The sequence below is a fragment of the Falco punctatus genome (genome assembly GCF_963210335.1).
Source record: "Falco punctatus genome assembly, chromosome: 7".
In the NCBI taxonomy this organism is placed as follows: Eukaryota; Metazoa; Chordata; class Aves; order Falconiformes; family Falconidae; genus Falco; species Falco punctatus.
In genome coordinates, this window is record NC_137587.1 from 71,095,593 (window position 1) to 71,111,185 (window position 15,593).

Sequence of the window (15,593 nt, forward strand, 5' to 3'; positions counted from 1 at the left end):
CCCTCTGTGGCAGATACCCCCCTCTGCTTCCACAAGGATCCTGCAGATCATGGCCCTCGGGGCTCCTGTGCCCTTTGGCCAGCAGCCCAAGGCATGGAGAGGGGGAGAAGCCATCAGTGGGGGGCCGAGTCTTCACTGCGGCCTTAAACCAGGGAAGGGAGGGGGAAGAAGGATCGCCTGACCCGCTGGCTGCGCTGCTCCAGCGGCACCGAGGACGCCAGTTCTAACGCCATGTGACCATGTGCTGCCAGCGATGTCCCTCGCCGGCTAACCTTGAGAGCCTGCCAGGCGAGAGCATGAATGAATCTTTCTCCAGGGACAGCTCCCTGCCTTCCTCCTCCTCCTCCTCCTCCTCCTCTGCCCAAGGTTTGGGGTGTGTGTGCAGCTCTGGGAGCTGTGCCCAGCATCCCTGGGGTGTGGGGCAGGGACTGACGGTGTGGTGGGGGCTGTGCCCTGCAGCCCCCCAGCTCTCCCTCCCTCCATCCATCCATCCGTGGGTTTACTTGCAGACTTGACCTCGTGCAGCCCCTGTCCCCTGCCTGCCCAGCCGCGGGGGTCGCGGTGTGTACCCGCATCCTGCGGGGGCAGTGGGTGCTGGGGGGGGGGAGGCTGCCCACTGCCCTCCCAGCCCCCTTGGCCACACATCAGTGGGCTCACACGCCCTTCCTCCGGGGGTACTGGGGTGGGTTTTGCTGCGTCTGATCTTTTCATGTAAAAAAAAAATGAAATAAAATTAATAATTAATATAATGAAACGTAGATGTGCTCAGAATAAAATCCCCCTGCGGGCGGTGGGCGGGGGTCTGAGCTGGGGTAATGGGCGGGGCTTTGGCGGCGGGCGGGGCCTGAGCCGTGCGGCGGGCGCTGATTGCGCGGTGGGAGGGGCTTGGGCGGTAGGTGGGGCCCTGAGGGGCGGGCGGGGCCTGAGCCAGGCTGTGGGCGGTTATTGGGCGGGGCTTAAGTAGTGGGCGGGCCTGCGGCCGTGGCGCGCTGGGAAGGCGGAAGCGAGTCCGGGGCCGATCGGGCATGGCCGGGCCCGGCTGGGCCCCGCCGCGCCTCGATGAGTTCATCCTCACCGAGCGCCTCGGTGCCGGCACCTACGCCACCGTCTACAAGGCCTACAGGAAGGTAGGGTCGGGCCCGCTGCGGCCTGGCCCCCCCCGCCTCCTCCCCCGTGCGGCGCTCCCCCTTTTCACAGCCTTCTATATGGGGTGCCAGCCCTGTAGCCCCTATGTGGGACCTGTCCCCCGCCTTGGCAGGGGTTCCTTTGCCCCCGGGACCCCTCCCAGGCTGGGGAAGGACCCCTAGGGTGGCTGTTTGGGGGGAGCTACGGGTGGACTCTAGAGTTGGTGCCCCTTGGCAGGGGGACACGCGCGAGGTGGTGGCCATCAAGTGTGTGAGCAAGAGGAGCCTTAACCGGGCGTCAGTGGAGAATCTGCTGACGGAGATTGAGATCCTGAAGACCATCCGACACCCGCACATCGTGGAGCTCAAGGACTTCCAGGTGGGGCTGGGCGTTTCCCGGCGAAGGGGTGACACTGAGCCAGCACCGGTCCAGCTCAGGTCCTGGGGTCCCCCCTGGCTCCCCAGGGGTGTGTCCGTGGGGCTTGGTGCCTGTGACTGGGCAAACCAGTCTAGGTGGACCCTGTGTGGGTGGGATATGCAGTGGGACCGGCCAGGGCAGCGTGACGGGGTCCTCTTGCCTCCCAGTGGGACAGTGACCACATCTATCTGATCATGGAGTTCTGCGCTGGGGGAGACCTCTCCCGTTTCATCCGGATGCGCAGGATCCTCCCCGAGAAGGTGGCACGCATCTTCCTGCAGCAGCTCGGTAAGGGCTTCTGGCCCACAGATTTTGGGGGACAGGGCTGTAGAGGTGTTCTCCTGCTGCCACGTGCCCATCTGCCTGCCCAGCCTGTGCCCTGAAGTTCCTTCATGACCACAACATCTCCCACCTGGACCTCAAGCCACAGAACATCCTCCTGAGCACTCCGGAGAACCCCCAGCTGAAGCTGGCAGGTCAGGGCAGGTCCCCAGGGAGGGGCTGGGGGTGGTAATTCCTTCTCCCCACTCCCCACAAGTTCTCCTCGTTCTTTGCCCCACAGATTTTGGGTTTGCTCAGCACATGTCCCCGTGGGACGAGAAGCACGTTCTGCGGGGCTCCCCGCTCTACATGGCTCCCGAGATGGTGTGCCGCCAGCAGTATGACGCCCGGGTGGACCTGTGGTCGGTGGGCGTCATCCTTTATGGTGGGCTTTTGCTTTTGTGCTCACCAGGGGTTGGCTCAGGGCCGGTTTCCCCGTCTCCATCTCCCCATGCCGCTCCCTTTTTTTGCCCCCTTGCAGAAGCGCTTTTTGGGAGGCCGCCCTTTGCCTCTCGCTCCTTCGCTGAGCTGGAGGAGAAGATTCGCAGCGACCGGGCTGTTGAGGTAACACGTGATGGGATGGTGCTGGGTGGATTCTTGCAGCCCATCCCCATGCCGGGGCTGCGGCAGGACCGGGGGTCTCTCAGCCCCTGCCCCTCCCCAGCTGCCCAGCCGACCCCTACTCTCCGCGGAGTGCCGGGACCTCTTGGGACAGCTCTTGGAGAGGGACCCTTTGAAACGCATCTCCTTTGAGCGCTTCTTTGCCCACCCCTTTGTGGATATGGAGCACGTCCCCGGCCCTGAGAGCCTCTGCAAGGCGGTGAGCGGGGTGCTGGGGAGCTGGACCCTGGGGACATGGCGGGGCTGAGCCCTGAGCCCCCACCTTGTCTCCCCCAGACCAACCTGGTGGTGGAGGCGGTGAAGAAGGACCAGGAGGGGGACGCTTCCACCGCCCTCTCCCTGTACTGCAAAGCTCTGGAGTATTTTGTGCCGGCTCTGCACTGTGAGTCCACCTGGGGGCTGTGTGGGTCCTGGGCAGCGCTGGCTGCTTTTGGGGGGTGGGCAGCACCCTGGGAGAGGCCAGTTTGCGGCCCACCCACCCCAGCGTTCATTCACTCTCCCTCCAGATGAAAGTGATGCTCGCCGGAAAGAAGCCATCCGGGCTAAGGTGAGCCAAAAATCCCTGGGGAGGTGGGGGATGGCATCCCCCCAGCTTAGCTCGGCAAGATGCCCCCCCAGTCCCCGTGGTGGGGGTCCCCTCACCCCCCTGCTGTGGGCAGGTGGGGCAGTACATCTCCCGCGCAGAGGAGCTGAAGGCATTGGTCACCTCCAGCAACAAGAGCCTCCTGCAGAAAGAAAACCCAGCCAGAGAGCTCCTTAAAGGTAGCGCTTTGTGGAGACCCCCAGCCTCAGAGCAGGAAGGGGACACCCGGTGGGGGGTTGGGCTGAAGGGTGTCACCCCCTCCCCGGGGGTGCTTCCCAATGCGACATCCCCTTGCAGAGATGGCCAAGGACAAGCCTCGGCTCTGCGCTGCGCTGGAAATGGCTTCTGCTGCCATCGCTAAGGTGGGTCGTGCATTGGGGGTCCCGTCTCCCCTCGAGTGGAAGGGGAAAGAGCAAACCCAGGCAGGGGGGAGCTGGTGTATCCCCCCGGCTGCAGCCCGGCCCCTGGGGTCTGTTGCAGGAGGAGGAAGGCAGAGATGACCGTGACACCCTGGAGCTCTACCAGCAGAGCCTGGGGGAGCTGCTGCTCCTCCTGGCCGGTGAGTTGTGGCTGCGGTGGGTGCTGCGGGGCAGGGACGCATCCTGTGCGCGGGGCTGATGGGACGGCACATCCCTCTTCCCTCCGCAGCGGAGCCTGCAGGGAGGCGGCGGGAGCTGCTCCACGCGGAGGTGAGTGCCAGCCGTGGGACTGCGGCGTGTCCCTGTTGGCATGGCTTTGAAGGGACTTTCCTCTCTGTCCACCAGATCCAGACCCTGATGGCCCGAGCCGAGTACCTGAAAGATCAGATAAAGGTACGGCTGCTTTTGAGGGGGGCTCTGGAGCACGCTGGGGGGGCTGCAGCCTGGAAAACACCCCTCTCCCCTGGCAGATGCGGGAGGCGCAGTCCATGGGCAAGGAGGCGCTGGCGGAGCCCGTCCGGAGCAGTGAGTCCCTGTCTCCATCTCCTCTTGTCCCCTGGGAGGGGACTTGACAAAAGGGGCCTGGGGAAGTGTCCCCCCTTGTGGCTTCGCTGAAGTGGTGGGCAATATCCCTGCAGCTGCTGCAGCCACGGGGATATTCCTGCCCATGGGTAATCCCGATGCCGCACGCCTTCCTCTCCCCCCAGCATGGGGTCGTGCGTGGCTGGGATCCCACCCGGCTGGGTGATGATGGCGTGTGCAGCTGAGTGAATGGTCTCTGTGCCCCCCGGCACAGCCTGTACCTTGCAGTGATGCCCGGGAGCCAGCCGGCGGGATGCTGCTCACCGCCCTGGCGCTGCCGTGCGAAGAGATGCCGCCAGGGTGGAGGAAGGATGAGCCTTTTGTCCCAACCGCTTTGGGGTAACCGCCTCGGGGGCTCACCCTTGGGCTCCCACCCCGGGAGGGTCCCACGGGTGGGTCTGTAGAGCCACCTGCCCTTCTCCCTGGACGTTGGCATCATTTCCCAACAGGCAGAGTTCCCTCCTGGCCCTGCCTCGACCGTCTGCCTCCCCTGGCCACAGTGGGCGGGTTATTCCACTCTAATTCCCTCCACCGGCTGCGACGGGCTGGGTATTTTTATCCTGGCACCGGGCTCCGGCAGCATATCCCCCCTGCCAGTCGCATACGTCTCTTGCCTCTTCGGCTGGATGTTTCTTCCACCTCCCAGATTCTTCCAGGGGAGCCCTGGGTGTATGCACAGCCCAGACCCACGGAGCCCCAGCGAGAGCTCCGGGCTGTCGGTGACGGCAGCAGGCAGAGGGTCGGGGATGCTCCTGGTGCCCACCCTCCGCTGTGCCTTTCTCACCCAGCAACTACCTCGGCGCCTGCTGTCGCTCCTCCGGCCTCAAGCACCCAGCTGCACCGGCCCTGCCTCCCTCTCACTGCAGGAGCGTCGGGGTCGAGGCATTTGCTTCCTAAACCTGCCTGCATGGGGCTGGCAGGTACTGGCTGCGTTCGTCACTGGTGTCACGAGGTGCTGGCAGTGCTCGGCAGGGGGTAACGGTGCGTGCTGCACGGGTATGGTAAACACAGATGAGCAGAAATCAATCACCTTCAGGGAAAGAGTCGCACGGCTGCAAATGGCGATACCTCCCCAAAGGCACAGCCTCGGCATCCTGCCCACTCCGCTCCTCATGGCTCTGACCACACCAGTATCCCAATCATAATCCCAGGAGCCCCCCAGCCCTGCCGAAGTCACTTATCCGGGGTGGTAAGGTCCGCCTGTCCTGCAAAGCAAGGGACTTGTCTCACTAGCTACTGTATTTCAAGGGAATGTAATTTATTGTCTTTAATAAATGCTTTGATTTCTCCAACTCCTCCAGTCACGAGTTTGCGCTTGAAGACCCACGGGGGGGTCTCCAGCCAAGCCCAGGAGCAAGAGGCAGCCTGGGGTGCCTGGAGCCATTGAAGAGGGCTGGGGACCCCTCTTCCCTGTCCCCCTGCCCAAGACCAGAGCCGGAGGGTCCCCTCCTCTCCCCCAGGCAGTGCTGGTGGGGAGCCCTACCTCCCCGTGCTCCCTGGGGAGATGAGGCAGCCAAAGCAAGGTTTGACCTTGTTTTCGCTTCAGATCTTTTTTTCTTTGTGTGCATGTAAAACAGAACAACATGAAAGATGACGTAAAATCACATTTTCTCCAATAGGTTTTTATGGCGGGGCTGGGCAGGGAGGTGTGGGGGAAAGGCAGGGGGCCTGGAGCAAATGGTGGGGTTATTTTGGGGGTCCCCAGGGATGGTCTGAGCTGTGAACCCAGCAAAGCTCCCAGGGCCGCCTTCACCCCAGGTGCAGCTCCGTAACGTGGTTTCTTCCCCCCCCCAGCCCCTAGCTTTTAGTCTGGGTTGCTCCATGCCCAAGCCATTGGAGAGCTTCCCAGGCAGATGTGGCAAGGCATTTTTGTTTGGTTTTTTTATTTATTTTATTATTACTTTGTTATTATTATTTTGAGCAGAGATTATATCCTGAGGCTTTAAAGAGCTTTCAAACCCCCTGCCCTCCCCCGGCCCGTGGCTAGCACAGAGCTGCCGGGGCGGCGGAACGGCTGCGCAGCCGGCGCGGATAATCGCATCTGCCTTTACGCTCTGCCGAAGACGCGGCCGAATCCGGAGCCTTTTGAAGCTGGGAGAGGCTCCAGCTGCTTCCCCGGGGGTGACGGAGCTGGGGGTGTCCCGGCTTTGTGTCGCACGGATGCGAGTCGTTTCTGCACCAGGGCTCGCAAGGCGCTGCCTGAATGTCACTGCCCGGGCTGAGGGGACGAGGCACGGGGTGAGCAGTGCCCAGCCGGCAGCAGGGGCTGGCCGCGGCGGTGGTCTTTGTCACTCGGCGTGGCTTTGGCCACGGTGGGGAGCAACAAGCGCTGCTCTGGCCACCCTCTCCATTGGTGTCATGGCAAAGCCCGGTGGGGACGCGTGCCAGAGCGGTCCTGCCTCCTGGCACCATCCAGCCTTCCCAAAGGAAAGGCTCTTCTGAGCCAGAGCATCCCCAGCATCACTCACAGGGTGGCTCTGGGGTCACAGTTGTCACCTAGAGAGGCAGAGGGGTTGTCACCTACCTTGTACCAGCCCACAGGCCTCTCGGTGATGTGAGCTCAAACACTCAATGGGCTTTAAAGAAAGAGTTGGGGAAAGCTGGGTCAGTGTGTGAAGCCAATTGTGGGTTCTCCTCCGTGCTCTTTAATCCAGATTAATCCCGATATCTGGACCAGCAGCACAGCGATGCTGCAGTAGGATGGATGGGGCCACCCCTTCCCGCAGCAGCTCACAGAGAGGTTTAATTGCCTACAAAAAGAAAAACAGAGCATTCAGCAGAGATCCCTCATCCTCCGGTGATGGTTCATTTGTTTCGGTGCTTTAACGATTGCTCATTTAATGCTTTGTCCGTTGGGGAAACCACTCGCATCCTCCCATGCTTACCAGCAGAAGGGAGGCCCGATCCTGCACACGGCTGCAGGGTGGCCCCACGCCTGGTGGGGGAGCAGAGCTCTGCCCACCCACGCTCCTTCACAAGCACTGCTGCCAGCAGAGACACCCCAGCACCCAGCAAGGGCTTGCTTGGACAAATCCACCCCAAACCTGGCCCCGCAGGTGAGGGAGTTGTATAGAGGTTTATAGCGTAGAACAGCAAAAATTAGATTTTCTGCTTTAATCTGCACTAATTCTTTGCTTTAAGTTTTGTAGCCCGCGTGTTGATGCCCGGAGCGGTGGTACGGTGTGCAGGCAGCGGGGATGCGCGGCTGCAGGGATGCTCGGGGATGTGGCAGCGGGGAATGCTGGCAAATGGGCTGCATCTCTCAATGGGCAGGGGACAGGCAGGAGAGGGGCTGCCTGCCCCTGCGCCCCCCATCCCACGCTCTCCTCCCCGGCACGGGCACTGGGCCAGCCACAAGAGCAGGGCTGCAGGCTCACAGCATCCTTGGAGCTCATGACGCTTTGCTGGGAATGCTTTGCTGAGGCTTAACACGTCACGGAGCCAAGCAGGGAGAGCGTGTGCTGCTTGCTTTTCACATGCCTGGGGGTCATGGTGCCTCCTAAAATAAACCCGCCGAGCTTCACGCGGCCTTTGTGTGGCGGCACGTGGGCCGGGAGCGAGCGCCGAGCTGAAGGTCTGTGGCTGGGGGAGAGGGGAAGGGGGGGCAGAATACAAGGTGGGGGAGAGGGTGCAGGCTGTGTGCTGGTGGGGCTACGCCGGTTACAGGTGGGGACGAGCCGAAGGGCTGCATCCTCCAGCCCCATCTCCCTCCCCCTGCTCCGGTCGGGATCCTGCTCTCCCGCGGGACGTGTTATTGATCACGCCTTGCCATCAGCCTGGGATTTAACAGCCGTGCCGTGCCGTGCCGTGCCGTGCCGTGCCGTGCCGTGCCGTGCCGGAGGGCTTGGCTTGGTCAGTGCCTGCTCTCCGCTATCCCTTTCCTGGTGAGGGATTAGACGAGCTTGGGCTGATCCTCATCAGGTATGATCTCCTTTCGGAGCTAAAGCTGCTTCTGCCACTCTTCCCTCTCTTCCCACCAGCCTCCAGCGCTGTGCGGGGCTGGGCCAGGCTCTGCCCGGGGCCGGTGGCCCCCGAGCTGCCGCCGGGTCCCCGGGGGGCTGCAGAGCAGCCGGTCCCTGGGGCCAGAGGGTTGGCGACATGCGTCCCCACGGGCAGAGCATCACGCCTGAGCTGCCTCCCTCTGCCTCCTGCCAGCCAGAGCCCTGCCTGCTTTCCTCTAAGAGGTGAGGCAAGCTCTGATTTCGGAGCGTACGCCGAGTTTCCCAGGGCCCCCCCCACGGTTCTCCCAGGGGGCTGGGGGCAGAAAGCAATCTGCTGGCCCTGCCGGGGAGCTTTGCTCAGCCCAGCAGCCCTGGACACGGCCTAATCCTGCATCCTTGCTATTATTATAACAATAATAACAGTAATGATGATTACACCAGCTTCCCAGCTCCCTCTCCTCTGTTTTCCTGGATAACCCAACTCCCCTGTGAAAACAAATCGCAGCTAATCAACTCCATTGGGATTTGGAACAGTAAATTCCCAGCCTGTGCCAAGTTTTTCCAGGAAGCCTCGCTGCAGGAGCCCACCGCCTGCTGAGATGCCAGCAGGCTGGAGCTGCTCCGGCTTGAAGTCACACCTGTACTTATCATGGTCTTGTCCCCGTGGAGATGTGTCCTTGCTGGGAGCAGTGCCGCAGACGTCCCACAGTGCCCATGAGACTGAGGCGGGGAGCTGGTGAGTGAGCTGAAGGCTTTTTACTAAAATAGCCCCAAATCTATGAAATCTGGGGTTTTGTTTGCTTTTAAACCCAGCTGCTGACAAAGAGCCACACGTAGCATCCCTTTGGTATAAAACATGGCAAAACAGCCAAGCACAATCGGGCGTGATGATTTCTGCTGGATAATGCCGCAAGAGATTTCTCCCTTGAGCCCCACCACTGCTCCCCCCTGCCCTGTAAAGGGGATGTGCTTGGTCTGTCTACGCCCCTCGTGCCTTGAGGCACCCCAAGACCTTTAGCAGGAAAGTACTGCTCGAGGAGAGAAATAAGTGCATAGACATCTCCTGGTATTTATTCCACTGGTTATAACAGTACCATGGCATGGGGACAGGAGAGGAGGTGGAAGACACTCAACTGAGCACAGTGCACAAGTACAGCATGACAGAGGAGGAGGAGGAGGAGGAGGAGGAGGAGGGGGAGATTTTTCCCTTATCACTTTGTTCTTCACCTGAAAGGAACAAGGACAGGAGTGGATCCCACCCTGGGAGAGGGAGGGTGTGCCACCACTGCTCCGGGGAAGGGTTCGGATGAGCACCAGGGAAGGGGTTTATTCCTCTCCAGCACTAATTCAGGCTTCAGCCCTCTGGTCCTCAGCACCCCCCTTCCCGCTGGGCTAAATGGGATCACACAGCAGGTCCTTCCCAGCTGACTCCTTTGAAAGGGGCTCTCAGGGACAAGGTGGTTGGCATTTCTTGCACAGATGGGATGTCATGTCTCATGTGATGGGTATAGGATGCGAGGCTGGGGGGATGTTTTGTGTTGTGCCTCCTCCTCGCAAAGCAAATTGGAGACTCCCTGTAATTTCTAGGAGGCTTGGCTGGAATGTGTAGGCAGAGGCATGGTGTATGGCCACCACTCTGCTGGAAAGCCTTTGCCTTCCCATGCTGACATGGTTCAATAACACTCCAAGGTCGCTCGGGGCTTTCCTTCCCTGCAACCCCCCCAGCTCTTGCTGAAGACACCTACTACCATGGGCACAGGAGGAGGCGCTGGGGCACCGGGGGGACATGCTGGCTCTTTGCTTTAACCTCAGACTGGAGAACAAAACAAAAACCACACATCAGGGACATCTGGGTCAGGGACTTGAGGCTTCACATGGCTCAGAGGGAGGACCCAACTCACACAAAGCAAGGGTGACAACATCAGTGGGGTCCCCGCTGCAGGCAGCAGCCACCGCCAGACCCTGGGCTGCATCACCTCCCGTCTCCCCCACCGTCACGCTGACGGGGAGCAGGGGGTTCAGCCGGCTCACATCATGGTGCATTTCTCAGCCGATTGCTTCAGGTCCTCTAGTGTGGCCGAAGCTTTGTCTTTCAAGGAATCAAGGTCCAGGTTCTGGATGTTGCTGAGCTGGCCGATCACCGAGTTCTTCTCTTCCTCCTCCTCGTTGTCCTGCTCAATCATCTTGGCCAGCTCTTTGGGCAGCTCCACGTCACCTCCCACCAGCTGAATCTGGTTGTCATCCGTCTCATTCTGAAATGGGCCAGGAGAAAGTCAGGCGGGGGATGTGGCAGGTGGGAAGGTGGTGGTGGTGGGCTTCTGGAGGCACTAAAAGCACGTGCAAGGTTCATGGCAGTGTCTGCGTGGGCTTTGGGCTATTTCCATGTTCAGGTCTGTGTGGGCTGGTCCCTGGGGCTCACTGCCATGCCCATGCTGTGGGTAGGATGCTGACCCGGAGGGGACAGGGCTGACAGAGCCAGGGCACACACCAGTGGATGCAGCAAGAAGCGAGATGAAAACCCGAGTGTGCCAGCATCAGTATAAATTGGCTTTCAGCTGGCTTTGGAGAGGCTGGGGAGGTTTAGGCACCCAATTAATCTACACGTATGCTTAACGGCGGCACCCACCAGAGATCGGGGTCAGCTCTGTGCGGGAGAGCCACAGGGAGACTTTGCAAGAGACAGCCTGGCTGCCAAGCAGGATCAGTAATGAGCAGAAGAAACTTGTTGAAAGATTAGAAGGGACATCTCAAGCATGAGAAAGCAGCAAAATGAGCGGGGGGCCAAATCTGAACAAACCCCCATTTCCCCTGGAGAAAAAAATCTCCCGTCTCTTCTTTTTCTGCCTTTTCTGGCTTTTGGCAGGGGAAAAATAAATTCTCTAGTTGTTTATTTCCTGGCAATCAAAGGGGTGTGAGAAGCAGTGGGGTGTGCATCCAGGCTGGCTGAACAGCACCAAACAATCTGAACAATATCACTTGGCTTAGCTGACCTTCCCCAACTAATATTAGCCCGGTTCCAATTTAGAGTATTTACCACTGAGAGACTCTGGCTGAATAAAGGGGGGATCTGGGGGCGGAAGAGCTTGTGGCAGTTCCAAGAATGGCTGAATTATCTCTTGATTAATTTGTTTTCAGTGAATCATTCATTGGGCAGAAATTCCAAAATAGGAGTCGAGGTAGGAAATGTTTGCCAAATAATCCGAGGAGAGGAGCTGGCTAATCCAGCCGGGAGGGTGTAACTCCGGCTCCACTCCCAGCTACAGGGTTGGGAGTCCAGGGTGAAGGTGACTTTCCCTCCTCCAGCTGGATTTAGGGGGCAAAAAAGAGGAAGAGGGGGATCGAGCAAGGAAGAGGGGGGGTGTTGGGGGTCCCACTGTTTGGGGCTGGTGGCTTGCGGTGCTCAGGGGACCAAGATTTGCGGGGAAGGATGCTTTTCACAGGAACTGATTTGCACCTGGGCTTTGTGGCTCAAAGCCCACCCAGCAAAGGGAGGCTGGTGCCCCTTCCCCTCCCTGCAGAGCCTACAGAGCAGGGGTGCTCTCTGTCCCCCCAGTCCCATCCACCAAGATCCGCTGGTGGGCTGTGTGGGGACTCCCCTCCCTGTGCCCCCCCCGTGCCCGGCACGGCTGTACCTTGGGGAGCCGGTACTTGTCTCGGAAGTGGGACCTGACCGTGGCCCTCTCTGCCTTGCGCTGGGCAAACTGGGCATCTCTCTCCATCCTGCGAACCACACAGGGCAGTTACCACACAGGGCACCGAGTCCGGCTTGGAGCATCATTTCCCCCCTCCCCCGCCAAAACGGGTACCCCTCATCTCCTCTGCAAAGTCCCGGTTCCCCACAATTTCCTCCCTCCAGCGCAGCCTGAAAGGAGAAAACAATCCCATCTCCCGGGCGAGGAAGCGGATTAAGGGATTAGGGGGTTCATTAAGCTCCCTCATGGCTCTGCAGCCCCCAGCACTGTCTCCCCCCAGCCTCCCGTGCACGGGATGGGGGGCTGCAGAGGGAGCACCCCTTTCCCCGGTGGGACCCCCGGTGTCCAGCCTGCCCCAGTACCCGGTGCCGGCTGCACTTACTTCTCCTCCACCAGCTGCCGCTGATATTCCTCGTACTCCTCGCGGGTCATGCCCTGCGCCTCAGCTGGAGACTTTTCCCCCTCGCTCTTCTCCTCGCCACCCAGGCCGCCCGTCAGGTTCTTCAGCTGCCCCCCCACCATACTCTTCACCATGAACGCCATGGTCGCGGTCCTGGGGGGCTGGGGAGCCCACCGGCTAGGGGGGCACGGGTGCTGGGGAGCCGGTGTGGGGAGCTGCTGTGGAGCTGGGGTGCAGGAGAACTGGGGTTAATGGGAAGTTGGGGTGCTGGGATACCGAGGTGGGGGGGAGATGGGGATGCTGAGTTATAGGGGAGCCCGGGGAGCCGGGCTGAGTGAGCCGGGGTGCGCCCGGTGTGGGGGTGCCAGGGGTAGGGAGTTACCGGGAAGCTGGGGTGCAGCGGGTGCACGTGCCCGGGGAGCTGGAGTACTGGATTATCGGGGAGCCGGGGTCAGTGGGACCGAGTTCCTGGGAAGCTGGAGCTCCGAGTTCCTGGGATCCCCGGGTGCAACGGAGCCGAATTCCTGGGATGCCGGAGTCCTAGGTTACTGAGCAGCCGGGATGCTGTGGAGCGGAGTTCCCGGGATGCCAGAGCACTGGGGTACTGAGCAGCCGGGATGCTGTGGAGCCGAGTTCCCGGGATGCTGGAGCACCGGGTTACGGAGCAGCCGGGATGCCGGAGCACCGGGTTACGGAGCAGCTGGGATGCTGTGGATCCGAGTTCCCGGGACGCCGGAGCACCGGGATACCGAGGATCCGAGATGCTGTGGAGCCGAGTTCCTGGGATGCTGGAGCACTGGAATACCGAGCAGCCGGGATGCCGTGGATCCGAGTTCCCGGGACGCCGAAGCACCGGGATACCGAGGATCCGGGATGCTGTGGAGCCGAGTTCCCGGGGTGCGGGAGCGGGAGTGTCCGGACTGGGCGGTGAGCGGGGCCCCGCCGCCCCGCGGCCCCGGGGGGGATGCGCGGGCGGGAGCGGAGCTGCCGGGGCTGCAGCACCGGGGCACGGACAGCTCCGGTGTGCGCGCGGCTCCCCGCCGCCCCGCCCCGCCCCCGCCGCCCCGCCCTCCGCCCCGCCCCCGCCGCGCCCCCCGCCCCGGGGGCACGGCAGGTCCCGGCCCCCCCGCGGGAACCATCCGCACTGGAGCCCCCGGGGCGGGTGCCGGTCCCCGGGGCACCGGCGGGGGCTGATGGCGCGGGGGGGCTGCGGGAGCCTTCCCCCCCCCCCACCTCGGCGGGGCACGGCCGCGGCGCCCACCCACCGAAACGTTCTTTTCCCACTTCATTCCCCATCCTCGGGCTGTGGAAGAAGGAGAAGCCAGGCCTGAGCCTGGGTGGGCGCCGTACATGAGCCCACCCGTAGGTGTAAAAGCTGACGTGCCCGAGAGCATCCTCCTCCCTTCCCCGGTGGTATTAATTCCGTTAATTAACATTAATGCTGCTGTCGGTCCCCACAGACACTGCCCCGCTGCTGGGTGCCGGCCCTGGGACCCTCGGCTCACGGGTCACATCGGTCTGGAGGCCAAGGACGGAGCAAGCATCGATCCTGTTGCATAATTCCCTCGGCCCCTCCGGCTCCCCCGGCTCCCATCCCACCCCCACCCCCACTCCTGCCATCCCCTCTGACTGCGGCCGCATCGCAGGCCTTGGGGAGCGAGCAATTAATGGCAGCAGGAACGCACCTCCCTGCCAGATGGCCAGCCTGGCCTTAACATACATTTCTTCCTTTTTTCTTCTCTGCTCATGAAAAATGAGTGTGGAGCCAAACCCCAAGCCCGGCTTGCAGGAAATAATTTCATTTCCGAAATTTAAAGACAATCTCTGCAGATTAAAATGATGGAACAGCTGCGAAGCGATAAAGTGCAAGAGGGAGGGGGAATCGGCCCATCTTCTCCCTTCCTCCCTTGCCCGAGGTAGCACCATTTGTCTTAAAAAGCAAAAATTTGTCTTAAAAGGAAAACTTGAAAAACCCCATGTATTTTTCTTGGGTAATAATCTTGTCAGCAATTAGGCAGTGACCGCTGCTGTTAGAGTTGGAGCCCACTTTTGGAAGTGGCAAAAGGGGATTTGTTCGGCTCCCCAGGGCTAGGGTTAAATTCTGGGGGACCAGAGCGCCCTGAGCGATGCCAGCCGTTCCCCTGAGTTCACCTGCATGTGCAAAATGCCTTTGCACGCAGGGGCTGGGCTGAGGGACGCCTACCCGAGGCACCGCTTGGCACAGCTTTGGCATCACCCACAGCATCTCCCCACCACGCAGGTGCCCCTGTGGCTGCCGCTCACCCTGATGAATGCTGAGCTGGGTGCTTGTGAGCCTTAGCTGCTGTTTGAAGCAAGGATTTTCCCTTTTCACAGGATCTGCAGACTCTCTAAGCATATTTCCATGGACAGCCCATGCAAAAGGAATTTTGACCCACAGTGAGCTTTCACAGCCTGCTCAGGAATAGGCTGAGAGCCCCAGGCACCCTGCAGATGTCCCACTGCCAACAGCGTGTTCAAGTTCTGGCTGTCAGTGAGACAAAGACTGGATGAAAAGAGGGGCAGAGAGAAGAAGCATCCCTGCTTGTGTCCCAGAGCTGCTTTGCCCTTGGATGCCAGGCAGGTCTGAGCCTTGGGTCAGTTCAGAGCGGACTGGTCCTAGGAGCTTTGCTCAGTCCGGATTTCTATCTAAGCATTCACTAACAGTAAGAGACTTGAAGTCAGGACCGATTTTTTCCAGCTGGGTTAGATGGGTCAGCTACCATGTAGCCTCCCTGTCTGAGAAACTAAAAGAAAACAGCTCTTGATGAGCAGAAATGTTTGGCCAAAGCAGCTAGGTGAAAATGAGCACGCGATTACTGGCGGCAGCTGGGGCCCGGTCACTTGCGGCAGGGCTGCTCACTCACCAGGCGATGGACATGCCGCGAGGTTGGCCTTTTTGCAGCCTCTTGCAGCCAAGGGTGGTTGGGGCGCTGGTTTTATAGGGATGGAGCAAAAGGCAAAGGAAAGGACCTTCAGCGAGGTCCTGCAGCTGCTTGGCAGCTTTCCTGTCTTTTTGGCTCTTCGGCCTGTGCTCTTCCCAGGGAGGCCAGTGTCCCACCTGGAGGCAGAGGTGACTACCAGAGGGCACAGGGGGCTGGTGGTTGAGCCCACGGTGATGCTTCGAGGTGGTTGATTTCCTATTTGCTTTTCTTTGGGCAGCTGAACTGTTCCTTATCCCTGAAATATATTCAAGTAAGAATGACTCATCCTTCCTCCCAGGACTCTAACCTGCAGTAATGAGATGTAAATCCTTGCATGACCTATTATATTAGCTTATGCTATATCACACATCTCCATGGATTAGACAGGAGGGAGATGAAACGTCCCCCCGTAGCAGCCAGCCTCAGACAAGCCGGTGGAAGTTAAGAGGATCCTCTCGCAACATCGACACCTGATTTGAATAGGATGCGAGCAGTTCGGTTTCCTCTGCCACGGTGAGAGGGATCATTTCAGTTCTTCTTTCCAGGTAAC

The 15,593-nt window shown here is 60.5% G+C and overlaps 2 protein-coding genes across 9 annotated transcripts; one reads left to right on the forward strand and one right to left on the reverse strand.

Moving 5' to 3' along the window:
* Nucleotides 1-45: 45 nt before the first annotated feature.
* Nucleotides 46-4,748, forward strand: ULK3 (unc-51 like kinase 3). 7 transcript variants are annotated; one of them, XR_013929534.1, is made up of 16 exons: nucleotides 46-1,127; nucleotides 1,363-1,503; nucleotides 1,710-1,830; nucleotides 1,914-2,018; nucleotides 2,105-2,248; nucleotides 2,345-2,427; nucleotides 2,528-2,683; nucleotides 2,761-2,866; nucleotides 2,991-3,031; nucleotides 3,144-3,246; nucleotides 3,365-3,429; nucleotides 3,548-3,626; nucleotides 3,716-3,756; nucleotides 3,809-3,879; nucleotides 3,957-4,011; nucleotides 4,283-4,365. XR_013929534.1 is itself a non-coding variant. In XM_080396019.1 (16 exons), the coding sequence occupies exons 1-16, from the start codon at nucleotides 1,026-1,028 to the stop codon at nucleotides 4,297-4,299; spliced, it is 1,407 nt and encodes a 468-aa protein (XP_080252145.1). In that variant the 5' UTR covers nucleotides 46-1,025; the 3' UTR covers nucleotides 4,300-4,433. The 7 variants fall into 7 exon arrangements, 6 of the variants coding, with proteins under 6 accessions (XP_080252145.1, XP_080252141.1, XP_080252143.1 ...); XM_080396019.1 differs by having other exon boundaries at nucleotides 3,832-3,879; nucleotides 4,283-4,433; XM_080396015.1 differs by lacking the exon at nucleotides 3,716-3,756 and having other exon boundaries at nucleotides 3,832-3,879; nucleotides 4,283-4,748.
* A 1,105-nt stretch (nucleotides 4,749-5,853) lies between these two features.
* CPLX3 (complexin 3) lies at nucleotides 5,854-13,288 on the reverse strand. 2 transcript variants are annotated; one of them, XM_080396029.1, is made up of 4 exons: nucleotides 12,484-13,287; nucleotides 12,084-12,327; nucleotides 11,642-11,729; nucleotides 5,854-10,261 (listed from the first exon to the last, which is right to left on the reverse strand). In XM_080396029.1, exons 2-4 carry the CDS (start codon nucleotides 12,242-12,244, stop codon nucleotides 10,037-10,039), a joined length of 474 nt encoding a protein of 157 aa, XP_080252155.1. In that variant the 5' UTR covers nucleotides 12,245-12,327; nucleotides 12,484-13,287; the 3' UTR covers nucleotides 5,854-10,036. The 2 variants fall into 2 exon arrangements, with proteins under 2 accessions (XP_080252155.1, XP_080252154.1); XM_080396028.1 differs by having other exon boundaries at nucleotides 12,084-13,288.
* Nucleotides 13,289-15,593: the final 2,305 nt, after the last annotated feature.